General features: G+C 43.0%; 1 protein-coding gene across 2 annotated transcripts in view; it reads left to right on the top strand.

Moving 5' to 3' along the window:
• The window catches only part of FBXO45 (F-box protein 45), a 393,871-nt gene that overhangs the window by 346,544 nt on the left and 19,944 nt on the right, over positions 1–27,383 (top strand). Inside the window, exon 3 of one of the 2 annotated variants that reach the window (XM_044070100.1) lies at positions 20,767–20,873. The exons of the other annotated variant lie outside the window; for it this stretch is intronic. Coding sequence (XP_043926035.1) covers positions 20,767–20,814 — 48 coding nt within the window. The 3' untranslated portion in view covers positions 20,815–20,873. Of the gene's footprint in view, positions 1–20,766; positions 20,874–27,383 lie in introns of those variants that run through there. 2 annotated transcript variants of the gene reach the window in all.

Genomic DNA, 27,383 nt, shown 5'->3' with positions numbered 1-27,383 from the left:
GTTCCATAATGCTGTGCTCCATAGCCTTCCAGATAACATTGGTCTGGCTTATAGGGTGAGCATTTCCAGGACCTGTTGTAGTTCTACCCTTAATCAATTTATGTTAACATTTGCACTGGGTGTGATGAGGGTGGACATGTTTAAGAGTAAGTATATTAGAGGGTCAGGCCAGGTGTGAAGGTTAGTAGACCATGCCAGATAGGCAGGATTAAGTTGGTTTGTACATGTGCTGAGGAGGGATGCAGAGTATATTGTGAAATAGATGCCAAGGATGAAGCCGCCAGGTAACAGGAAAAGAGGAACGCCTAAGATGAGGTTTATGGCTGTGGTGAGAGAGGACATGCAGGTGGATGGTGTGACCGCGCAAGATGCAGAGGGCCTTGGGACCAGATGGTGTCCTGGGATGTGTCATACGCGAGCTCCAAAATGAATTAACCCCACATCTGAATACCCTGTTCAGTCTCAGCCTCTCGACAGGATATGTGCCCATAGAATGGCGCACAGCAACAGTGGTTCCGCTGCACAAGGTTGGGCCCACAACCGACCCTGGGAACTACCGACCAATAAGCCTGACCAGTCTGATCTTTAGGGCAATGGAGCAAATCATTATGGAACTCATAAATGGAGATTGGGAACCTCCAAACACTTGACCCCACACAGTTTGGCTTTGTCAAGGGCAGGTCATGCCTCCTGAACCTGGTGAACTTCTTTGAGACAGTTACTCAGGCTATAGATAAGGGAAAGGAGGTACACACGGCTTACCTTGACCTTGCTAAAGCATTTGACACCATTCCCCATTCGGGTATTATTGATAAACTCACCAACCTGGGCATAAACCCTTACATCACAAGATGGATCGCAAACTGGCTCTGACAGATCCCACAAAGTAAGAGTAGTGGGATCTATGACCGAATCCAGACCAGTAACGAAGGGTGTGCCTCAGGGCTCTGTCCTGGGGCCCCTCCCATTTGGCGTATACTTCTCAGAAGTACAGGCAAGCACTGAAGGGCTGTAGCTGACCAAGTTTGCGGATGACTGCAAACTGGGTGCTATAATAGTCTCCGGCCGACATGGATATCCTCCAGAAGGGCCTTAATGAGACTGATGCATGGTGTCAAAGCCATGGTCTCAAGCTAAATGCTAAAAAATGCGTAGTAATCCCCTTTGGAAAAAAACAGTACCCGCGAACTACCCACATAGGAGGTAACCACCTGAAATCTGAAGAAGTAATAAGGGATCTAGGGACCCAAGTAGAGAGTCAGCTTTCCTTTGATAACCATGTTGCCAAGGTGGTTAGAAAAATCCTTCTATGTGACCCATCTGATCACGAAAGGCTTCGCATCAAGATCTAAGGATGTAGTGGTGCCCCTCTACTCTTCCCTCATCAGACCCATTAGTGAGTACAATGCACCAATTGGAATGTACCTGGCTAGGCATCTCCAGCAGCTGGAGAGACCACACAGGTACCTCACTAAGAGGATTACTGGCCTCAAACAGTTGCCCTATGCAGCACGATTGAAAAACCCCCCAAAAAAAACCCAAATGAGACACAGCCCACAAATTCAGTGTGCCACTCAACCACAGCCCATAAGGCATAACAACGTACCCAACACTCTAGTCATAGGTGACTCTATAGTCAGGCACACTGATGTTTAGTCTAAGGAGAAAGTTACTGTCAGCTGCCAGGATCTGCCACATAACACATGCACTCAGGTCACTCCACAGTAAGTACAAATATGACACTGTCATTATCCATGTTGGTGTGAATGACCTGAGACGTACCTCCCTTGACTACATGAAAAGAGACATGGAGGAGTTCTCCGATCTTGTATCCCAGGCAGGTATGACCCTAACCCTGAGTAGCATCCTGCCATCACCCAGAATGATACCACAGTACAAGGACAAAATGATTGACTTCAACAATTGGCTAAGCTTCTGGTGTCATTCTAAGGGGATCCAGTATTTGTCTGCCTGGGACGACATGATCGACAGTCCACGATGCTTTGCCAGAGATGGCCTGCACCTGTCGCCCTTAGGATTCCGGATACTGGCTAAGGCTCTTGCCATCCCTATAGTGCCTTTTTTAGGCAAGGTTCATATGACAAATTCACCACCGTAATGGGTACAAGCAAGCAAAATCTGAGGGTAATGCTACTCAATGCTAGAAGTCTAAACCTCAAAATGCACTCACTCGAGGCACTGCTTAAAATGGAGAACATTGACATCTGTGCAGTGACATGGTTCAAAGCTCCAGAGAGCACCCCCGCATTACCAGGCTTCAATTCATACCAAACCTTTCGGCCACCTAACCCAGAAAGAAGCACTAAAGGCGGAGGCGTGTCCATATTCATTAAGGATATCCACACCTCCAGACTAGTTGCACAGCATAATGCATCCGAGATTATCCAAGTGCAACTAACTCTGGGCAAGACCGCCATCCAAATTGTAGCTTGCTACAGACCCCCCCACCATGCCCCAGGATTCACACTCCTCATTTCTTGATACACTGGAATGTATTAGGGTACAACCCAACACCCTAATAATGGGCGATTTCAACTACCCCACCATTAACTGGGAAAACTACTCATGTACCAACTCTCTTGCTCAACGTTTTCTAGAATTCATAAATTCCAATGCCTTGGATCAACTTATTCACACACCCCCACCAGGGGCAGCAATATCCTAGACCTGGTCATTACCAACATGGGAAACAGGTGTTCCACACCAGAGGTCAATTCCTCATTGGTCAGATCCGACCACAAGCTAATCAGCCTAGACATCCACATCCCACCCCCAGCCCCAATTAGGGAAACCATCGTAAAAAACTTCTCCAAAGCCAACTTCACACTTCTTAAGACAGAAGTGGTAAACTTCATGACACCCATGCAGACGGACAATAGAGGTATGACTGCCGAATCCTACACAAATGCACTTTATAAGCACTTACACGAGTGCATGGATCATGCTATCCCTAATAGAACCAAGATGTTATCCTCCAAAAAAAGGAAGCCAATCTCGTGGTCCTCTGCTATAAGCAAACTCTACAACAGAAGAAAGAAACTGTTGCAAAAAAGAGTAAAATCCCATGACTGGAGGAACTGCCTGGTCAACCTCAGTAAGAAGCTGAGATCCCTCATAAAATCCTCCAAAGCTAGTTACGAAAACAAAATTGCCACTGACTCTAAAAGCATTCTATAGCTATGTCAAGAATCTAAATGGGAACACTCGGATCTGCTCTGAGTTACAGCACAATGGCACTAAATATACAGAACCAACTGATATTGCCAACATCCTAGCAGATAGATTCAGTGCTAACTTTACCCCCCTCTCACCCCCTAGAGGGCCCATCTCTATACCGGAAGAATGCAAAGTTCCTATAATCATGGCTGCACAGGTAAAAAAACACTCTCCAAAGCCAAGAACACAGCATCCATGGGACCTGACAATATCCCAGGCTGCGTTCTACACGAACTACAGAATGAACTGGCACCCTACCTAAGTACCATGTTCAATCATAGCCTCACCTAAGGCTTTGTACCCACTGAATGGCGCACCGTGATGGTTATCCCACTCCACAAAGGGGGAGCCACGACGGACCCTGGGAACTACCGCCCCATTAGCCTGACGAGCCTGGTCTGCAAGGCCATGGAACATATCATCATGGAACTCCCAAACTCTGGACCCTACCCAGTTTGGATTTGTAAAAGGCAGATCATGTCTCCTAAACCTGATTGCCTTCTTTGAAGCAGTCACCAAAGCCATAGATGAAGGTAAAATGGTTCACACAGCTTATCTAGATCTCGCCAAGGGTTTCAACACCATCCCCCACTCTGGAATGATAGATAAGCTCAGTAAACTAGGTATAAATCCCTATGTCACAAGATGGGTTGCCATCTGGCTCACGGACAGAACCCACACTGTGAAAGTAGCGGATTCCAAATCCGACATCAGACCAGTGACAAGTGGAGTACCACAGTGTTCAGTCCTGGGTCCTATCTACTTCTCTGAAGTGCAGGCCAACACAGAAGGTATTTGGCTAACAAAGTTTGCAGATGACTGCAGACTAGGAGCCATAATTGAAACTCCTAACGATGTGGACAAACTACAAAATGGCCTCACTGAGACAGATACCTGGTGTCAAAGCCATGGCCTGAAGCTCAATGCCAAAAATTGTATTGTCATCCCCTTTGGTAAAAACTCTGTACCCATGAACTACCACATAGCTGGTAGTCTACATAATGCCGAAAATGTGATGAGACCTTGGGACACAGGTGGACAGTAGTCTCTCCTTTGTTATATAATCACATCGCAACAGTGGTCAGGAAATCCTTCTACATGGCTCATCTCATCACAAAAGGATTCTCATCCAGAAAAAGAGGTCATTGTTCCCCTCTACTCATCACTCATTAGACCCATTATAGAGTACAACACCCCTTTTGGGTATGTACCTCACAAGACATCTACAACCATTGGAAAGACCTCAGAAATACCTCACAAAGAGGATTACTGGCCTCAAACAGATGCCCTATGCAGACCATCTCAAAAAACTACAGCTTTACTCCATCGCATGTCGCCTACTCAGGGGCGATCTCTGCCTAACATACAAAGCTATGTCAAACCCAGAGCTGTTGGACATGCTCCACTTAAAAAAATCCCAATCCCTCTGAGCTACACACTCTAGGGACCTAAACCTTGTCACCACAATAAACAGAACCTGCTGGAGGGATAGATTCCTGTCCCAGAGACTTCCCATACTCTGGAACAGACTACCTATCTATGTCAAACAGAGCTCCTCATTAGCACTCAAGAAAAATCTTGATTGGTTGGGAAATGGGAAATTCACCCCGGGGATCACTTTTGTGGCTCTGCTCGACAGGGGCACAGGAAAATAAATTTCTTGGATGGCAAAAGCCAGGGTACATTTTTTGGCTAGGCTTGTATGGGCCCTAGGGCCGATAGCCTAGTACCTACCTATGAACCTATGAAACAAAGGCTTTTCTTTGTTGCATACTGCCTTCTCAGAGGCGATCTCTTTCTAACATACAGAGCCATGTCCAACCCAGAACTGTTGAACATGCTCCATCTTAACAAAACAAAATCTACTCAAGCTACACGCTCTAGGGATATAAACCTCAGCACAACAATGAATAGAACATGCTGGAGGGATAGATTCCCTTCGCAAAGACTTCCCTTGCTATGGAACAAGGTCCCGATCTACATAAGACAGAGTCCCTCACTATCACTCTTCAAGAGGAACCTTGACGAGTGGATGGGTAAGTTCACACCAGGGATCATACCAACAGCTCTACTAGATGGGGGCCAAGGGTACTAGCTGCTAGATCAAGGGCCTAGGGAACTAACCAAAGGGGCGGTGAATACCGCACAATGTGGCTGGGCTAATATATGCCTTTGGGCAGGTAGCCCAGTACCTACCTATGAACCTATAAGAAAGACATAGAAACAGATGATGTACTGTGGCGACCCCTAATGGGAGCATCCGAAAGGAGAAGAAGACTTAGCTCAACCCTTGTGGACTGTGAACACCATTACCGTACGTCATTCCACATGTATGTAACTTGTGTAGAGGCTCCATCTGGACAGAGCATTTAGGTGAGTAGTGACTTCATATGTCAGCTTGTGTATGACACAGCAAGGGACACTGTCCAGCACCATTGCCACTGTGGTGTGGACCTTTTTAAAGAGATGTTTTAACTAGAGTTTTTGTGAATCATCAGGTATTACGTTCTGCAGGTCTGGAAATGTGGCCCTTGTATAGCGACAGGGTGGTGAAATCCGCATTCAAACTGTCTGACAAGGAATTGGTAATATCAGTCAGATAAGTGTACTTTGTGACCATTTACATTAACTGTGACCCAGTCTGAGATTTCCCCTGTAGATTATGAACAACAGTAAAGAAAGCTTTAGTGTTGTCTTTGGAATCATTGCCATTTTGTATTTTGAAGCTTGCCTTGTATGTTTATTGAGGGATTGAATTTTCCTAATGATACTGACCAGAGCGGTTATCCCTTCTTGGTATGTAACTCTTTTTTGGTATAACATCACACCTTCTATTGTATATTTAGTTTATGGCAGGGGTCCATGAGGCTAATGCACTTTTACTGTATAAGTGAGAATCTTTTGTGTTTGTGATAGCACAGTCCATGCAACCCTGTAGGTGAACAGTGTGCATTAATACAGGATTATGCAGCTGGGACAGTGTTAACCTTAGTAATGCAAACCAATGACCGATGGTAACAACAGCATCACTCACAGCACAGTGTCAACCCGTGTCATACACACACATGCGTACTCAAGTTCCAAAACGTGTGTAGTACAATGCATACTAGCCACCAATAGAAACTATGGAGTGTTAACACTGGCCAATACAGGGCATGTCACCCTGCCCATGTGTCCTATATGCATGTACATGCAGACAGTGCACCTCCACCATGTTCACAAATGTACACCTACAAACCTGTGCTGCACACACCCCACACTTACTGTCCACTGTATAACACATGCTGACACAACTACACACATCAGCCAAGTGGCACATGGGCAAACAAAACACATTTGGAATAAACACTGGCGGAAACAATACAACATTGCTAATTACAGCTTTAATGCATAATACCTGCTCAGCTACACCTTCAGGGATATCATTACACTTTACTGCTGACAACATGCTACACATTCAACCATTGCTATACTTTATCAAAGTCACCCTGTGCATCAGCACCATGTAAGCCTGTGACTGCATCAATGTTACAGATGACAGGAGGTGGCACAGGTTTCATCAATATGCACAGGCTGTGTTGTTGGTTTGCCAGAGGCCTACACTGAGCTTGTGTGTGAGGGCCATGAGTACTGTTATGGGCCAATGTTAATGTAATGTGTGCGGGTATGCGTTTGCCCTAGGTTTCTGGTTTATGTGCATGTCTGCATGCACACAGTTCCACCATGTGGCTGCTATATACGGGGATTTGTGGGACAGCTACAGACTGTACCTGGCAGGCTTTACAGATCACAGTCTCTGGCCACGGATACGGAACCTGTGCCTGGCAGGGGTGCTACAGACAGTATCGGGTACTAATCCAGACTGGGTACTATCCTCAGAGGTTGACATATGTCCACTGGATCCAGGTCCCTGCTGGGACTGGCCAGAGCCACGTGCACGTGGGTCTTCTAGGATGGTCTATGGACAGCCCCCCCCAACATTGCTGGGGCTGGTACTGGCACTACGGGAGCGGCTGTGACTTGCTGGACATCCACGGCGACCTCCAGCTGCTGATGTTGCTGGCATACGTCCACGTTGACGTCTCAACCGTCCCACACTGTCCTGACACATGGACATGACATTGTGGAGGACATCCAATGTCTCACCCCAACGTCTATCAATGACCTCAGTGTAATTACATATGGCACCTGCTAGGTCACTGACTCTGTCATTTACAGAGGTGTTATGAGCCCTCTGTGCCCTTAGTCCCTGTCTGGTGTACTGCTCCATTTGTGCCTGTGCTTCCATGACAGCCTGGAACAATCATGTGGTTGAAAGAGTTGTGGCACGTCTGCCAGGGGCATGATGACCAACAGTGCTCTGATGAGAACCTTTGGGCATCTGCTTATGTGCTACCGTTCCAGACATCTGGCTATGGCTGCTGTGTCCTGATACATGTGCCTTAGATACCACACTGTCCTGGCCAGTGCCAACCATACACTGTCCCTCAGCTAAGGGCAGTGGTGATGATGGATGTACAGGCAGTATGACTGTGTGCATGGATGGGGTGGAGACTTGTGTACTGTCAGTTGATGGCCCAACAACAGACCCTGACAAACCTGCCTGTGCCTCAACACACCTATCCTTGTGATCACTGTCTGTCTCAGTGACAACAGGTTCCCTGCTGTACTGAACCAGCCCCACCTAAGCACCTGTGAGAAGAAAACAGGAAACGCACTTTAAGACCTGAACATGTCAGACCACATGCACACATGCAAATACACTCCTCCCTAAAGCAGACTCCTACCAGCAATCTCAGAACATACACAATAGCAGGTAATAGTGGGGTACAGTATCACAAGCAAAACAGTCATCACACGTCAACATGCAGGACATGTGTTGCTCAACAGCATGCAGTGCAAATGTAGACAGTCCTTGTTACTAACAATATACATGGCTTTGATGCATGTTTTGTTATTAGGTGATTGGCCTCCCCCTGGAACGCAATGCATACATGGACACAACATTGCTGTGCAAGTATTCAAAACTCTGTAATGTACTGTGCACCATAACTCACAGGTCTACATGCCATGGCTGGATGTGTATCTGTGTGTCAGATAGGTATCCAATGCTGATTACAGCCTCTGTGTCTTTAGCAAATAATTGTGGACACTTTTTAGCACATGCATGATGAGTATTCACACATTATCAGTGGTGCATGTATAATTGATGGAATACCATTCGTCCACATACCCAATGTACAATAGTTATGGTGAGTGTAGATCATATTGTGGACATGCCAGTGTCATCAATGACATGGCATGCTAAAACACAACTGCATATTTAAACATCGCACATACCCAATGTGTGTCATATGACCTAGCCACTCAATAGCATCACAAGACATATATGTGTCAGTTGTGCAAATGGTGATTGGTATGCATATTATTTAGAGGTGCATATGTTTGCACACACACAACATTGAGGTGTATAGCAATGAAAGCTATGTGTAGTACTGTGGTTACAATAACTGGATGGGGTATAGTACCATAGGCCATCATCATGAAGCATCATGTGGTCACTCAGGGCTACAGATGTTTCCCAAACTAGCACTAATCATGCAGTACCGGAACTGTACTACCTTGGCTACATTTCACAACCTGTTACATGGGTTTGTAAGGAGGCGAATAAGGAGCATTCCCTGACATGAATGTGTAGTGTGTTGCAGAGCGTTTAACTGCCCCATGATAGGCCTCTACCCCTCTGGTATATTATGTGTAATGTGTGGATGAGATTTTGGATACTGGAGTGTGTCTTTACAGAGGGTTTGTGAATCCTTTATGTGTAGCATGTTAAAATGCTCTAAGTATGACATAGTTGTGTATGTTGAGTATCAACTTTGCCTATCCAATGGTCACTACAGTGTAGCCACATTTGTTTGAGATGATCTGGGTATTGCATGTGTTTGAGGCAGCTAATCACATTAGTGAGATGTGCGTGGTCTTACACCAAACATGCACAGCATGCATTATGGGTAGATGTTACATGTGTACATGGCCTATACCTTAACTATGACATGTACTTTTTATTTACAATAATAAATGTAGAACACACTCACCAGCATCTGCCCGCTGCCTTGATGGCACCCCAGAGGGACCTACATAGAGATGAGACATCAGTGGCCACAACTGTGGCATTGCTACTGTGTGTTTGCAATCTTACAGTAGAACAGTTTACATTCACAGGCCTACAGATTATGTTCCAAATGATCAGTATTGCACAACAGGCTCCACATCTTCTAACTACACACTCCACATCTCACATTTGCATGATCTACCAGTACAGATAACAGTAGTCTACAGATATGCCATGTTACCTGCATGCCCCATGTGTGGTTGCTGGATGGCTCCAACCTCCATCATGGTGCATGTCTGCTGCTGTTGTTGTTGGGCAGGTGCCACAAGGTTCAGGAGCAGCTCCTCCACTCTGGTGAGGGGGGGATGGATATTAACACCACCTCCTGTTGCAAGCTGTTGTCTCCGCACATCAGAAGCACGCTGACTAACATGTCTGAGTAGATCACTGCAGTGGTGGCGTACCTGCTCATATGTCCGGTTATGCAGACCTACCTCATTTACCCTCCGGACAACATCTTGCCGCATTGCAGTACGCTCCTGCTGGTTCTGGCTGGTTCGTGAGAACATTAGACTGTAGTGCTGAATCATACAGCTAGTAATGATCTTATCTTCAGCACTACTATAGCTGGGATTTCTGTGATGTGCCATGATACCTGGAAGACGTAAAGAAAAAAATGTCTGAGCAAGTCATATGGCACATTTAACATTAAACAGTACAGATATCACTGAACTGCCATATATAGCAACCTATTAGCTAACTGAGAGTGAAACACTTTAACTACCACTTATCACTGCTCACCCCACAACTGCTTGAAAGTGCCTGGTTCACTGTATCTAATGAACCATGTTCTGCACAGCAACAAAATAAAATCACGATATAAGACTATACACTAGTACCAGGCACACTGTATGCAACACAATGCACCACCTAGCCACAGCAGATGTACATCAAGCTGATGTGTAAAGAAATAGGTCATCCATCACAATGAGTGTAAGGTCCAGTAAATGTATTACTATTATACCACACAACTTGTTAATGGCAAACCCGTGGCCAAAATATGTGCACAATTGGGAATATAGGTCGCATACTGCTGTAGTCCACTATAATTGTTGCTAGTTATGCAGTTGTATCTTTTACCACACATGACCGAGGACATGTTACAGACATACCCACACACACACACATCAGACATAATTACAGGACACAAAGGTATGGCAACTCAGATAAGCTTTACGTGTGCACTATACAGTACTGTGTGTCAGTACTTACAAAACCTTAATCTTGAGGAATGTAATCTGTGATGAATACAGGGACCACACAAAACAGTGGATGCAAGCAATGTGGACATGCACCATACTTTGCTGTACAGGCCCAGAGCTTCAGGTAGTACTACAGTGCACACAGGATTTGGATTAAACATCAGTAGCAATCAATAATCAGACGTAATGCTTTAGCCTCCAATGACATACCCCAGTTAAAACCAAGGGACTTAATCACACTGTATGCCATAGCACTTTTTCTGCCTAGCAACAGAATACACAGCTTTTGCTGGGATCAAAGCAAGGACCCATAATACCATGACATAAACAGTTTCCCACTAAGCTATCCCACAAATACATATCTTTGACGTATTCACAAACACATTGACCATCACAGTCGGTCAACAGTACAGAGAATCTATTGCAACAAGTAGATGTAGGTGTGTATGAGTATATATGACTCTCTCTTATATACATATATATGTGTGTGTGTGTATATATATATATATATATATATATATCAATTATACAAAGTATGTGAGGTGTACAGTACTGTAATAATATCGCACAGTCTTGTGATAAATTCATTGAAAGTGTTCACAGCCCATGTAGCTTTAGCAGGCCTCACTGGCTTCAACATTGCAAACTGAACAAACCACCCACACTGTTTAACCACCACATGTCATATACCAGCACTGTATGCTGTCTTGTTTGTCGCACACTAAAACCTACATACAAATATGTGCATACTAACCTGCATCAACATATATATCTCCACCCTTCACAAACAGTTGCAATATGTCCATGCTCTATGCACATATACAGATGTGAATATATATGACACATATATATTTCTCCGTATGTGTGTGGCATACACACACAAGGTCCCTACTGTTGTAAGTCCCTGGACCTCACAGCTGAACTGTTGGGCCTTGCTGCAACACAAACAGGTGTCATATGTGAACACACACTAACATTAGAGGGGGTATATATAGCTACAAATGCTAGATAAGCATACTAGACTGCTACAGCAGTTGCCAATGCTAAGCTACACTTTAATATGACTATCATGCATGTGTTGCTCTGTCACACCCATGTTTATATAATGGCAGCGCTAATCCCCCCAACAGCCATTGGCCACACTACTGTACAGAACACAGATAACACTGATCAGATCTTTGACATTTAATGCTGAGCTACACATTTCACAGATATGTCCCACTGCCCACAGGTGCACACTGTATTGTCCATAGCAGTAGTTATACAGGCCATCTGTGCATAGATAAATACTGCTGCCACATATGAATGGTTCACATTATGTAGACTACTCTTCAAAAACATCTACTACATGCCAGTAAATACATATGTGTAACATACCTTTCCTTTGTATGATTTGGTATTATTTCTTTTTCCTTTTCTCTTTGTCAGTCTCTGCAATAGAGTGATTGAGTTTGTTGGCAGCGATTGCAGCCTGCTGTTGTAGGTATTTGCACATGAGCATGTGATGGCCTCTGCACCAATTAGTAGCCACCATTTGCTAATTGCATGCAGCCTGCTGTGTAGTAATTGCAGTAATCACTGTCATTGCAACCCATTGCTGACTCAGGTAGGGCTCTTTCAGCTTTCCAAGATGGAGATCATCCTTCTTTGCTGTGGACATCATTGTTTAAGACAGAAGGTCGGTATAGTTCTTATATCAGAAGCCAGGGGTGTAGCCAGTGATTTACATTTTGTACTCAGACCTAAATGTTGCTGCTTCCAGTACCCACTTGTCAGTGTAGAAATGTACTCGTCCCTCAAAATGCTAACACAAGATACATGGGAGGATGTACTTTCTTTTCAAATTTTACAATTAACTGCCATACAAAGCTAGTTATTGAGATGTATTCCTTTGGCACAAGAATTGTTTGTGAACTGCTATACTGTGAATATTCATTTACTCAGTTCTAAACATTTTGTGCTATTTTAGTGTTGACATTAGCACAAGCTGTTCAAGAAAACTGGACACATTTCAGTACTGTGAGTATGCTTACCTACATCCTTGGTAGATCCTGCACACACAGGTATATTCTACATTTGGGTAGGGGTGCAGAAGTACAGAGAGCATACGTATTATTGTGTGAATTTTATCTTGCTGGACTTACAGGGTTGCTGTGCACGTTAGTTTATCAAGGCAAGTAGTCTGTCTGCGTAACTCCCAACTGTGGACCTATCCACATGGTAGACAGAGATTAGCCTGTTATTCTTTGTCTGTACACCACACAGGTCTTTTCAGCACTAGAGCAATGGCATTGTTACAGTTGGTTGCTACCAGTACATGGCTGCATCCTTTTGTATTTCAGTGTTGTATTCCTACATAAGGGTATGCTTCCGGAACTCCTTCCAAAGCTATTTGCACAGTGTGTAACAGCAGAAAGGCTGCTATGCCTCTGTGTTTCTGCCTCTGCCAGACCTCTCAAACACTCAGGTACATATTTGAACAGACTCAGGAAAAGTAGAGAAAAGTCAGGGACACCTTTAAAATATTAGTGCCATTAAGTTGAGACTTTGAGAACCAGAGCATATGGATTAATACACCTTTTCTAAAGTAAAAGAAGTGTCTAACTCTTAATTATTGTCATTACTCCTTGCGTGTAATTCACCATCTTTCTGGCCAAAGTCAGTAGTTTTCAGAGGGATTCAGAGGGACAGAGCTAAATTTTGTTTCAAAATCAGGGACATCCCTGAAAATTTGGGACAAGTTGGGAGGTATGGCCTCTGCCCTAAACAGATATAACAGTGTTTGTCCTGCTATGATACTGTGTGGGGGTTGTAAAGTGATGGTGTAACATTATTTCCTGCTAGAATGGCTGCTTCTCTCATCAGTCATGTAATGTAATCCCACAACAACTGTTGGTAAAGCTCCACAGAGCAAGTTGTGTGGTATGGCATTCCTGTTTTTCCTTTACATAAACTCATTCTGATGCATGATGTATTTATTTCAGCACCAACTTGTTGTATATCTACCGTGGCTTAGTGGTACTTCATGCAGTGTAGTGTGTACAAGGTCCGGGGTTCGAGACTGACAGAGGTGTTTTATTTTTGCTGCTGAGCAAAACAAAGGCCCTCACATACAGAGTGACTAAGGCACTTTTAAGAAGTTGTAAGTGGGTTTGCGCGATGCTTAGCTAAGAGCAAGCAAGTGCACACTCGTGCTAACTACTGCTTAATAGTGCTTACTCCTGCTAACCCCCACGCTCATTTCTTTGAAAGAAAAGAAAATGGGGAGATAGGAAAGTGGTGAAAAAAGGGGCACAAAGAGGGAAAGACATTAGGGAAAATAGCTCGGGATGTGCAGGACGGGTGTAGGGAAGGTCCATAGCTGCCCATTTCTTTAACAGCAACAGCTGTGCATATGGAATAAATTTGGGGGTAAATATGAAACTTTCAACCCCTGAGAGAGAGGTGAGGACAACAAAGCCTGTTGTAATGCCAGTTAAATTACATTTTATGTGTCCAAGGGACATGTGTGCAAAATAGGCAGCTATGTATGGGGTGTAATTTTTTTTTTTTTGGGAGCAGATTGCCCCCTTTTATTATTATTTTTTTTTCCAGGTGTGAATGGAATGTGGGGTAGGGGAAGTAGGTATATTTGGGGAGGTAGGTTGGGGAGATAAACAGACAAGACAAACAAGACGCATACAGGGGTGGAATATAACACGTGGTGGGTGAACACCATTGACAGGGAGGGATGTTTGGAAATCGCAAGCCCATGAGCCCACATATGGTAACAGTGGAACTGAGATCCACACCCATGGGCCTTCACAACTGCACCTTCACAGCCCAGAGGGTGGCTGTGTAGGAGGGGCAGGCTGACCCGGGAGTTCCGCCACTCGTGCCTCAAGCTGGCATAGAGGTTCTGCAACAGAATGCTCGATCTCTCTAAGCACCACAGCCCGGACCGTGGCTACCTCCGCCCATGCTTGCACGGGTGGCGAGCCCCATCCCTTGCAGCGCTTCCACCCAAAGGTGGCACAGGGCCAACGGAGGAGGAGGTCCCAGGCTGGGCACCGGACCTGCTGGTGCCAGGTGCCATGGCCATCTGAGGTGGGTCCGCTGGGACCGGCCTTCCCATACGAACTATGTTTTGGAGAATTTAATAAAGATATGGGTTAGTAACAGTCAACAGCATTCCCAGTTAGTTATAACAGCATGCAGAAGTATTCCCATTAACCTAACACACCAGAGTTTCAACAGTTGAAAAGCAAGCATAACACATGCATATATAGAACAATAGTGGACATTACAACAGCATGCAGGTTTAATTGATTGCAACAGGCCACCAGTATTGTGGTATTTGAACAGGGCACATGCATAGAAATGAATGCAAATATTTATAAACCAATAGGACATATGTCCCAACAAATGTTTTGAGATTAGACATACCCATTGAGGTGTGGGATTGCATTTTTTATGCACATACAGTAGGGTGGAAAAGATAGCTCAATTAACTCTAGTTTACACTACATTCCTATTAACTGCAGTTATATATGTCCCTTACATGTATTATTACACTACCCAATGTCCTCCTATTGTGCAATTGGATTTTGCTAGATCAGTATATACATGAGCTGTATCTGACATACAAACTGTCCAGGATACAGATGTTACTGCTACATATTTCGAGAGTTGCTCACACACACACTACTGCTGAGATGGTACACTAACAGCTCTACTTTCATATAATTATCTAGATATGTTCAGGTGAAATTATCAGTTGTATGTTAACAGCTCCCTACATTTCTGGCAGCACACTGACATTTCTGGGAACACAATACCAAGCTACTCCCAGATTAACCTGTACATGCTGGGCATGAACCAACAGTTAAGGGCTGTAAATATGCATAAAGCTACTGGCACTCCCTTCACCCACTTTATATGGGCCTACCCAAGTGTGGGTTAACTAATGCTGCTTAATACAACAGTACTATTTCTAAAATGCAACAGTGCAACAACATTTCAAAGAAAATCACACAGACGCACTCCAGGAATTATACCTTTATTAAAGAATTATTACACCTTTATTTACTGGGTTAAAACACTTTTTGAAGGCTTTCTCATTTATTTTATATAACAGTACATGCAGAGTAATTACTAACCTGCCTGGTGACGCAGCCTTTACAGCCTATCTTCATGGGCTTGCTGATTCATAGCCCAGACACTTGCAGCTGTGAAGTAAATGCAGTGATAATGAGACATACCTATCCATAGTATCGACAAGAATAGCAATTCTTAAATACTTAATACAATGGCTACTTACTCAGTACTGGGGCATTTGCCATCCCACGGGCCTCCTGGATCCACTAGTCCAGTTGATGATCCGTGCATCGCTTCAGGTCAGAGTAATGGTGCCTGACCTGCTCACCAGTCCGAGGCGCCAGTGGCACTGGTGAGATCGTGAGCTAGACATTTCCAGGCCTCTGTTTTGTATTGGGTGCCCTGGTACTGGCCCGCAGGAGTCTTTCCTCATGATTGTGGACAAGGAGCCAAACCATTACTTTGGTCTCCTCAATGCTCCAACGTTGCACTCAAAATCGAGTGCCTTCTCCAACACCGACCAATCTGACTGCAGAAGGGAGCAACAACCAGTTATGGCAAGTATTCCCGCCTGTGGAGCTTAAATATACCTAATTTCCCACACTTATTTGTAATTGGCCAGTTTCGAAAAACTCAGCTGTAGGCACACCTGCTTAGCTGATGTTAGCAATGTTTAATATTCCTTTGATAGATATGTGTCTGTTTAAAGTGCATGGTTATGAAATGCTGTCATGGCTTAGTGGTTATGTACTGTGACTATAGTGCACAGTATCCCGAGTTCGAGCCCTGTCACTGTTTTTTATTTTCCTACTGGCCAGACCTGAATGGTTAAGGTACAGTGAAGGAGGTGTGGCCGTATTTAGCCGACTTTGCCCAACGTTGCCTGACGTGCTGGTTAGTGCGGTGCGCAGCTATGCGCAACCATGTTCTGTTTGCACTAGTTTGCGCGATGCGCAGCTCCACGCAAAGACATTATGCTAGTTAACGCACTGCTCAGCTACGAGCAATTAAATATAAATATGCTCAATACTGGTAAAATATGCTTAGCAGTGCTTTACATTGCTTAAAATAATTTACTCATGGATCAGTATGCATAACCATTTCACCTTCCTATATATATATATATATATATATATATATATATATATATATATATATATATAATCTAATACAAGATTCGTTCCCTACTACATGTTACATTTCAATGCTTTTTACAAAACTTTAAATAATACATGTCAGGAAATATTTTTGTATACAGATTTCCAACAGAAAATGAAAAGTGTAGCGGTGGGACTCGAACCATGAATGCCTCCTCTTTGTGCGAAGGCTCTAACCACTATTCTATTGCTATTTCGCTTAATTTGCATATATTTTTCTTATTCTCCTCTTCGGTGTCTAAACTGCTAACTGTAGCTAAGCAATGGGCAAATCCACGCAAACACACGCAGCTATATCTGAAATGAAAAAAAAAAAAATTTCTTTTACGTTTTATATTTGCATGGGGTTTACTATATGGGGGAGTTTAGTGTTAGAATGTACACGTGAATGGACTCGCTCATGTAACTAGACATTTCCCGAGTTTCAAACTTGCAGGGGCATGGACTTTTGGACTGAACGGCAGTCCGACCCGCCCTCTACACTCGTCCATGCTCCGTGTTAGTTTTAGAGATGAGGCAGCGAGCCCTCATTAATATGCATGGCGTGCTGCCGTCTTACTCTTAGACTGGCTGTTGTGTAAGACTAATTTAGTCTTACACAGAAGATTAGTGAATCCTGGGGACAGAAGATAAATTGAAGAAATTCTTAAATTATATTAATGCCACTACAGAGTTCCATAAATTTACTTACAATATCACTAAAAAAATTGTGAATTACTTAAGATGTTATTCATAAACCTGAAGCTAATGAGCAGTTTAAGTCTACAGTCTATAGAAAAAATACATTTTCAAACTCTTATTTATATTTTATAAATGCACACCCCTCTAAACAAAAGAGTCCTCAAGGGTCAGTTTAATATATCAATGAAGATATCTGAAGAAGGAAATTTTAAAAATGAGTGTGATTGATTGAAAAAAATAATGTTCTTGGAGAAAGTTCCCAGTAAGAATTATTGAAGAAGTAAAAGAAGTAAAGGATGGGAGAAAAGATAGTCATGGTCCCATTTTAGGTAAGTGAATATTAATTTGAAGTCGGTCACACTACGAAATGCTTAATAACTACAACCAGAACATGGAAGAAGGAAATAGTTTAGCATCTCTCTTAAAAGTCATTATAAATGTCAGTAAGAATGTTATAACTAAAACTTGGGAAAAGTTTGCCAGCTTTTTAGATTTAAAAGGATATTTAAATATATTGCCTTTAAAATTTACGTACAGGAAGAGTTGTAATATAAAAAAGTATATTAGAGGTAGCTCAACATAAAGGTATAGGTAACACGAGAAGTAAGAAAGGTACGTTTAGGTGTGGAAAATGTGCCCACATTAGTAATACAGAATTGCATATATGTTCAGAGCTGAGACAGATGTTGTGTCTTTCGGCTTTTCGGTTAGAAATCGCCAAAGCGGAACTCCGGTCCGCTAATGATTGGCAGTAGATTTTTATGTGCCGAGTTGCCAGCCCTGACGCACAACCTTCAACAAAGTTCGCCCATTCACGCATGTTTCCACAGAAGACGCTCTAGCTGAGACTCGAACAGGACAGCGTCTTACTGTGAGGCGACAACGCTACCGCAGCACCACCACTGCAGTCTAAAAGCTATACAGATTGCAACAGCAAATGAGTGATTTATCTGGCTTAGTGCATTAAATGTTTAGCGTTCTATGTCGAGAAGACAAAACGGGCTTTTAAAAGAAGACTCTCTGAACATTTTTATAACATTAGAAAGAAAGGCATAACAAATGCACTTTGTAAGCATACTTTGAACTTCCAAAACAAAAATAGTATACTTTGCTTCCTTGCAAAAGTTTTTTACAAGACCCAAGAGGGGGACAATGGAAGATAAAAGTAGAATACCCAAGAGATTTACTGGTGGTTAATATTGGAAGCCCAATAAATCCCCTGGGCTTCAATGAAAATATCTCCCTAGTCCCAATTTTAAAACTTAGGGCAGCTAGACTTTAGATTAAGAATTTTTTAGGAAGTATTTTATTATATTAAAATTATTTTTATGATGAAACTGTAACAGAAGTTATGTGTTTTAACAAAATTTGTCTTAGGTTAAAATTTGTACTTTTGGGTTAGTGATTTGTGAAAAGGAAAATATAAATTGTATATTTTTTCATTGCATAAAGGTAATGGCATGGTTGGGTCTCTGGAGGGCAGCAAAATGGAAAAAAAAAAAAAAACCGCGATGATCCTGTTAAGTGTTTTCCTTTTTCGCGTGGTTCATGCATGTAATTGTATTTATACTATTAAAACATTCCTTCGTTTCCTGAGCTGCTCTACAGCTTTTTATCCTTCTTACCTCTGCAGTGTCTTTTTGTATTGTGGCCATTTCAGATAATCACATCAGAGAAAAAATTTCATAGCTAGCTTCTTCAAAACTGTGCAAAGTCTTTCTTAGAGGTACCTTCTTGCTTTGCCCTCCTGTCAAGGATCCCACCCCTACTTTGGATCGGGCACTAGTCAGTCCTCCCTTTGAACCTTTGGCCAAAGTAAATTTGATATTCCTTTCATGGAAAACTTGTTGGCCATCACTTCTACAATGGTTTGAGAGTTACAAGCCTTTTTTTTTTTTTTTTTTTTTTTTTAATACAAACCTCCTTATTTGATTTGATTTTCCGTAAAGATAGCCACTTTACATTATTAATCCTTCCTTTTACCCAAAGCTGCTACAGGGAACAATATTAACCAGTCCATCAACCTACCAGTTTTCTTTCCCAATTTTCAAAACAAGGAGAGTTATGTCCTTCATCTATTAGATGTTCATAGACAACTGCATTTTTATCTGGACAGGACAAAATCATTCAGAAAGTCTGATCAGTTATTCATATCCTTTATCAATTATCAGAAAAGGAAAACCAGTTTCTAAGGCCACTTTAGTCAAATGGTTGAGATTGCATTTCTTTTGTGTATGCATCTTAAGGGTACATCTTTGCCCACACCAGTCAAAGCCCACTCTACCAGATCCATGTCAACATCCCAAGCTTTTTGGTCTAGGGTCTCAGTTGATGAGTGATGCAGCAGCTTCGTGGTCAAACCTTCATACCTTTATTTCACACTATAAGATAGATATTACCTCCAAAATAGAGCTGCCTTTGGTTCTGCAATGCTCCAGAACAGCCTTCCATGAGGCCATCCAGGTTTACTGTAGCTGGGGACCGTGCCCCAGAGGTTGAGGAACGAATGAAAATGATAATTTCAAGATAAAAAGTTATGTACTCACCATAACGCTCCATCTGTGTTGTCCGTTTTTATTCTTCAACTTTCCCACACTCCTTCCCCCTGCCCATGGATGTGAAAGACCTGATGGATATGTTTGTAGCAACCAAAGTTCCTGTTTGTGCTCCTGAACCTTGCTCTCTTTCTATTGCTTACCTAATTGTATTTATACTTTCGTATATTGTATGCTTATGTTACCAGAAAACTCGATCTGAGGTAATCTGGAGGAATGAGGCATTATGGGTGGAGGAGGAGCTTGAGCTTTGGAGCCTAAAGCTTTGGAAAGCGGCTGAGTCCACCCACAGGTTGAGGAAGAATGAAAATGGACAACATAGATGGAACATTGTGGTGAGTACATTAGAAGCGGCTTTATTTGATCATTTGGTAGTCTGAGTAAAGCATATTTTGCAAGTCTCGCTATTTTCATGTCCATTTGGCATACACCATCTCTAGTACTTTGTGCTTTCCATCGAAGCTGCCTTTATCTGAACTAGATTTTACCTCATTTGATGTCTTTTTGCACAGTATTATTGTAAGTGGATAATGTATTTTAAGAAAATCGGCAGAAAAATCCGTGCAGTTGATTGTATTGTAGTTCATCCTACAGTTTATTGTGACTAACCTTTCATTCTCCAAGTCTGTAGTGCAGATTGCTTTTGTTATTGTCTTAACTGATTTAGTCTTTTTTCCTTTTAGATAGGAGAAAGGATCGCATCATCTTGGATATGGAAGACAGGACTTTAGCCTTTGAGCGTGGCTATGAATTCCTAGGTGTTGCATTTCGAGGACTGCCCAAAAGCGTGCTTATTTCCGGCAGTATCTGCTGTATATGGTAACACGGAAGTGACCATGGTATATTTAGGCAATCCTCTAGATGGGTGACTGTATCTCTCGGACAGTACAGTCTTACAGTGTTGCAAGAAAACCTGCATGAAATGCATGGACTTCACTGAGAAGCTTATGAGAGGAACTCTGACATGATCATGCATGGAATTATAGTGGAATTACAATGGGCAAGTAAACTGGTGTATTCCAGGAGCCAGACAATTTTGCTATTGAGAAAGGGAATAGGAACACACTGTTATCCAGAAGACAGGTGGATACATTGACTGTTGACTGATGTACTACAGCTGTTTTCTGGGGGGTTTGAATGGTGCAGGTATCTGGAGAAACTTTTAAACTTGTTGATCAGGTTGGCCATTATTTGTGGCCTTTTAGTTAAAGGAAACAGTTCCCTGTTTCTCCATGTCTTACCTCATGTCTGTGCTCACAGATTTTAATATAACAAACATTGTTTTTTAACTTCTTGTCGCTGTGTTACAGTTGCTGCTAGAAGAAAAATATTAACTATTTTCTGGGTAGGAGGTTTAGGTGAAAGCATGCCTTCATGTTTATTGGTGATAAAAAAGCCAGACTGTGAAAGCGTGAACATTGGTAGCAGCATGGAAGGAAACTACCAACCAAATGTGGGCTTAATGGAAACATTATGTAAAGTGGCATTTTTTCATTATGGGATGGTCTAAGAAAGAGAGCTCCTGCATAAATTTGCTATTGAATTCAGAACAGTATCATGGGAAAATGTCACCTTGAGTGACACTTTCACCTTCTCCTACCAGTTTTTGTTACAAATGATCCTTTTAAAAATGTAGTGCAGCACCAAACCCTTGTGTTATTTAAGTTAAATTATTGTGAATAAACTATATTTACTGTAATACACTTGTTTAACAGCCATATTAAAACAGAAGTAAAATTTTTCTTGAACTAATTAAAGCACACTAATTCCTCATTTGTTAAATGCGTTGTAGTTGTCAAGTTTCAGCAGATTTTTCATAAAGCACTTTCATATTAAATGTATTTGTTTTTCAGGTAAGTACAAAAAGATAAACGTTAAGACTAGGTGTTAAAAGACCGGAGCAGTTTGCTATATCCTGCTTTAACAATGTTTAAAGTATCATTTTCTTAAAGCACTGACGGAGGTTTTTTTTTTCTTTTTCTTTTTCTGACAGGTGAGAATACTGCTTACCGTGCATGCTCCTTTCTTCATTCTTTGCATTACTTCCTCAGTTAGAACAGAGCTTACTAGTCTATGGTGCTTTGATGTTCATCGTGTTACACTGCTGCAGTCATCACACTTGGGTTATCCTGCCGTCAGGCGGTCCCGCAGTTGGCCAGAGTTCCAAAGTCTTTGTCAGGCGTCGGTTGCTGTCGCTTCTTCCCTGACGTCAGTGCGCCAGGAGTATACAAGAGGCATCCGACGCCATTTTCCCCAGTCTTTCTTGCCGTGCGGTGCCCGAAGCAGAAGCAGTTCGCAAGTGTCGGTCGGCCGACTCATGAGATTTTCAAATCGAATTTCAGACCGAAGTCTTCAATAAAGCTAAGTACCCCATTGGGGAACCTTTTCTTGCCTCAGTCCGATGTCAGAAAAAGTTAACAATTGCATTTCTTGTGGGAAGCAAATACCTCATAAGGACTTTCATTCTTATTGTATTCCTTGCCTAGGCCCAGACCACAACGTCACAGGTTGTCTGTTTTGTGCTAGGTTTAACAAACGAACTATAAAACGTCGGTTTGATTTAGCCCGCCTTTACATTATTTTGGTAGGAAATTTAATTATACTATGCCGTCGGAGCAGCCGACGACCGGAATGCATAAAAAACGCAAAGATAAGGACAGGCAGCCGAGACCCAAACCAGATTCCGAGGCCTCTGCTAGACCAATCGCCGGTTCTCCGGTTTTCAGTGAGGTGCCTACGGCAGCTGACGACCGCTGATTTAGAACCCCAGGCGGCATTCGATTCCCAAGCGGAGATTGCTAGGCCTTCACAACCTTTATCTTTAGGCCTTCGACTCCATGGCTGAAGGAGATTCCGGTGTAGTTGAAACGCCTTCCAGTTGCAGAAGGTGTCTTCAGACCGACTACACTCGCTATTAAATCCTATGCAAAGCCGAAAACCCTTTAAAAGCAAAGAAGACTGTACAGCAGTCTCCAGTACAAGGCCCCATGCCTAGAAACATGCTAAAGATGGCTGAAGACTTAATTACCCTAATCAGGGTTCCCATCCCCCTCCTGATAAAAGGCCTAGACAGGAGGAGGACAATGCTTCCTCTGACCTGGTTTCAATTTCCTCAGATTCTTCTGAGGAACAGGAATACTCTTTTCCCCCTTATGAAGACTCTGATGCTGAAGAGTCTATTCCTTCAGCATCTCTCCCAGAGACTACTCTTTGGAGAAACTTTACATACCATGAGGGAACATTTCCACTGGGAAGGCCAGGATTATCCGATTCTAAGAAAGGGCTCAGAGGGTTCCTTTTACTACCCCAGCACAGACCACTTGCTATTCCACCCGTGTTAGACATTATGGATGATGATTATTCAGAATCTAGCCTTAACCCAGATTCACTACCTCCTGCACCAGCCAAACCAGACAGATACTACAGAGTCCCTGACTCACACAAATTCCTATATAAAAGCCCTGTTGCTGACCCAGAAACCATTTCCCAGGGTCCCAAAGGGGCTAAGGCCTCTATTGCTAAAAATCCTGTATCCTCTGAAAGGGATTCTAGAGCACTAGACAGATGGGGAAAAGAAAGTATATACCTCAGCTACTGTAGCTATGAGGGCCTTAAATTACCAGTTTCACATGCTGGAAATATCAACAATATTTGATGCCTCAGTTAAAACAAAAATTATCACAGAGCAGCCTGATTACAAGGAAATGCAAGATTTATTTGCATGCAGCTGAACAAGTGGGAAAACATACTTTGCAATGTGGATTTGATTCATTGGAAGCTTAGTGTAGAGCAGCAGTGACAGGGTCTGTCATATGTAGGCATGCTTGGTTAAAGAACAAACTTTACCTGATCATGTTAAAGCAAAGTTATTGGATGCACCTTTACAGCAGGATGTTTTATTTGGTGTAAAAGCAGAAGAGGTTTTAAAGAAAATGAGGATAAGGCAAAATCTATGCAGACGGTCAAGGATTTTTTACATGTTCAACCCCCTCGTTTCAGCAGAAATTGGCCAACCAAAAACTGGTCCTTTCCAGCTTCTGACAGACCACAGAGGGCAAATACAGACGCCGAAGGGGTAGAGGTCAGTCACAAGGCTCTTACAAGCCTCGACAATGGGGTGCCACAACACAGAAAGGAGGAGAAGACAGGTCTCAAACTATCAGAAGACAAACTCAATGACTAACCCTCAGACTGCCACAACAGCTCCTTTGGGAGGAAAACTAGCACTTTTGCAGACAACTGGCACATCATCACAAAGACAAATGGGTCCTAAATATTGTATCTCAAAGATACAGATTCCACTTTCACACATTACCAAGGATAAAAGGAATGCCAAACCTGCCACCAAATCAATGGGCAGAGGCTCAAAGAAATTACAGCTCTCATGGACATGAGAGCCATTCAACAGGTTCCTGCACAGGAGCAAGGACAAGGATTTTACTCAAGACTCTTTCTAGTTCCCAAAGGACAAAGCCTGGAGACCCATTCTGGACCTCTTGATTCTAAACACATATCTGGAAGTACCCAAATTCAAGATGCTAACACTACAGCAACTTCTTCCCATGCTGGGCAAGAAGGCTTGGCTAGCACCGTTGGACCTCAAGGAGGCATACCTGCATGTCCCTATCAGACAAAATTGCAGAAGATACCTCTGATTTATAGCAGGTTCAATCCATTACCAATTCTCTGCACTGCCCTTTGGCTTATCTACTGCGCCCAGGGTCTTCACAAAATGCCTGGCACCAGTAATTGCATACTGCAGACAAAGAGGAATTCAAATATATCCATACCTGGACTGCCTTATTCAAGCAGAAAGCAAGGACATTCTTTTAAAGCATCTGGCGTTTGTCAAAAACCTATTAAGTTGCCTAGGGTACACAGTAAGCGAAAAGGTCAAAACTAGTGCCCTCACATGACATAATATTCCTGGGTGCCAGCTTAAATACAACGGCCCAGATGGCTTATCTCATGTCAGACAAGCAAGGACAACTGACTCAATATCAAAATGATGGCAACAAGGATCTCGACTCCTGCAAGAAAAATTCTGCAGGCCTTGGGATTCATGGCATCTTGCATATACTAATACCATATGCAAAACTGCATATGAGGAAATTACAATGGTACCTGAAAGCATATGGACTCAACACAGCCACAGCTTGGAAACAATAATACCACTCATTCTCTGCCTTCAACAGGAGTTTCTATGGTGGGGCTCAGGCATGTCACCTCAACAAGGGTCAGCCTTTACCTTACCCAAAGCCAGGCAAACTATAACAACAGATGCATCGGATTATGCCTGGGGAGCACATGGCAGGACAGTGTATTCAGGGCAAATGGTCTGCAGATCAAAGGCATCTACATATCAATCAAAAGAGATGCTAGCTGTACAAAATGCCCTAACAGCTTTCAAGGACCTCCTACATCCAGGACAACTCATAATAAGATGGACAACACCACAGTGATGTGGTACATAAACAAGGTGGGGCACACATTCCTACCCCCTATGCAGGCAAGCAATGACTTTGTGGAACACAGCACTGACCTACCAAGTTCAACTACAAGCACAATTCCTACCAGGAAAGAAAATCACATTGGCAGACGATCTAAGCAGAAACATCATAGATCCTCATGAGTGGAAACTAGATCCACAAGTATTCGCAATGATAATCTCAAAAATGGGGAGCCCAGACATAAATCTGTTTGCCTCCCCCAAAACTACCAACTACTGAAATTTTGCACAAGGACATACCACACACTAGTTTGGAAAGTGGATGCCCTCTCATTCAGCTGGAAAACATTAACAGTGTATGCCTTTCCTCCACTGCCTCTTCTGGCAAAGGTGCTGCTGAAAGCCAGATTAGAGAGGCCACAAATGATACTCATTGCTCCAGACTGGCCACGCCAACACTGGTATCAATACTAAGGAACATGGCTCAAGGCCCGCATGGATTTACCTCAAATTCCTCGCCTGCTCACTCAACAAAACAATCAGTTCTACACAGCCAGCTCAGGGCTTTAAATCTGGCTGCATGGCAAATACCTAAACAACCAGTCAACACTTCTCTAAAGCTGTTATGAAGGTCATTCTGGGAGGCCAGGAGGCCCAGCACCAGGAGCCTATTCAGACAAATGGAAAAGATTCTGCACCTGGAACCAGGCTAAAGGCCAAAATTCCCTTGTCCCAAATATTTCTCAGATTCTACAATATTTAACGGAGATGTTGCACAAGGACTTTCCTTTTCATCTATTAAGATCACGCCTCCGCTATTTCAGCTCAGTACAACACGGATCCTCCTATATTTTCACATCCATTACTAAGACAGTACCTCAGAGGGGCTAAGAACAAGACCGCCCCAGAGAGCACCAACACCAACTTGTGATCTCAACTTTGTTTTGGAAAATCTTACACTACCACCCTTTGAACCAGCTTTTATAGCTGACTTACAGTTTCTATCATGGAAAACTGCCCTGCGGCTAGCAATAACTTCAGCACGAAGAGTCTCAGAGCTAAAGGCCCTAATGGCAGTGGAGCCTTTCATCATTTTTCATCAAGACAGATTCGCTTTATGAATAACCCTTCCTTTATGCCACAGGTGATATCCAGTGTCGCCCTATATCAACCCATTCATTTGCCCACCTTTATCCAAACCCCCAGAACAAAGGGGAAAGGCTCCTACACTCTTTGGACATTCACAGGCAATTACGTTATTTACTTGGATAAAACTAAGGCTTTCAGAAAATCTGACCAGCTCTTTGTATCCTATGCTGCAGGATCACAAGGAAAGGCAATCTCAAAACAGACCATTTCAAAATGGATAGGACATTGTATCCGTTTCTGCTACACACCATGGGAAACCTGGTAACATTAGGCCCCATTCCACCAGGGCTACAGCAACATCAACAGCCTTCTTCAGAGGGTACCAACCAAAGGATATTTTAGAGGCTGCAACTTGGAGTTCAGTGCACACCTTCACCAAGCACTATCACTTACCTCTATACTCTAAAACCAGAGCTGTCTTTGCCACTGCAGTTCTGCAGGGCCTACTAGCTTCTCAAACCCTGTTTAGTTTCACCGCCCATCCTTAGCTTTGGGATTCAACCCAAGTGTGATGACTGCAGCAGTGTAACACGAACTTAGTACCGTTTTGTACCTGCCATAAATGTAGATGTTCGAGTGTTCACACTGCTGAAGTCCAGTACCTCCTCCATCCCCTCTGACCTAGCTGAACTTTTCTATACCTTTCTATCCTGTACAACCTTTGTGGTGTATTTGCTTGTAACTGAAGGTATTCCTTTTATA

The sequence above is a fragment of the Protopterus annectens genome, chromosome 4.part1, assembly GCF_019279795.1.
Source record: "Protopterus annectens isolate FY-2018-M chromosome 4.part1, PAN1.0, whole genome shotgun sequence".
Taxonomy (NCBI): Eukaryota; Metazoa; Chordata; order Ceratodontiformes; family Protopteridae; genus Protopterus; species Protopterus annectens.
This window is presented reverse-complemented; position numbering and strand designations above follow the sequence as displayed.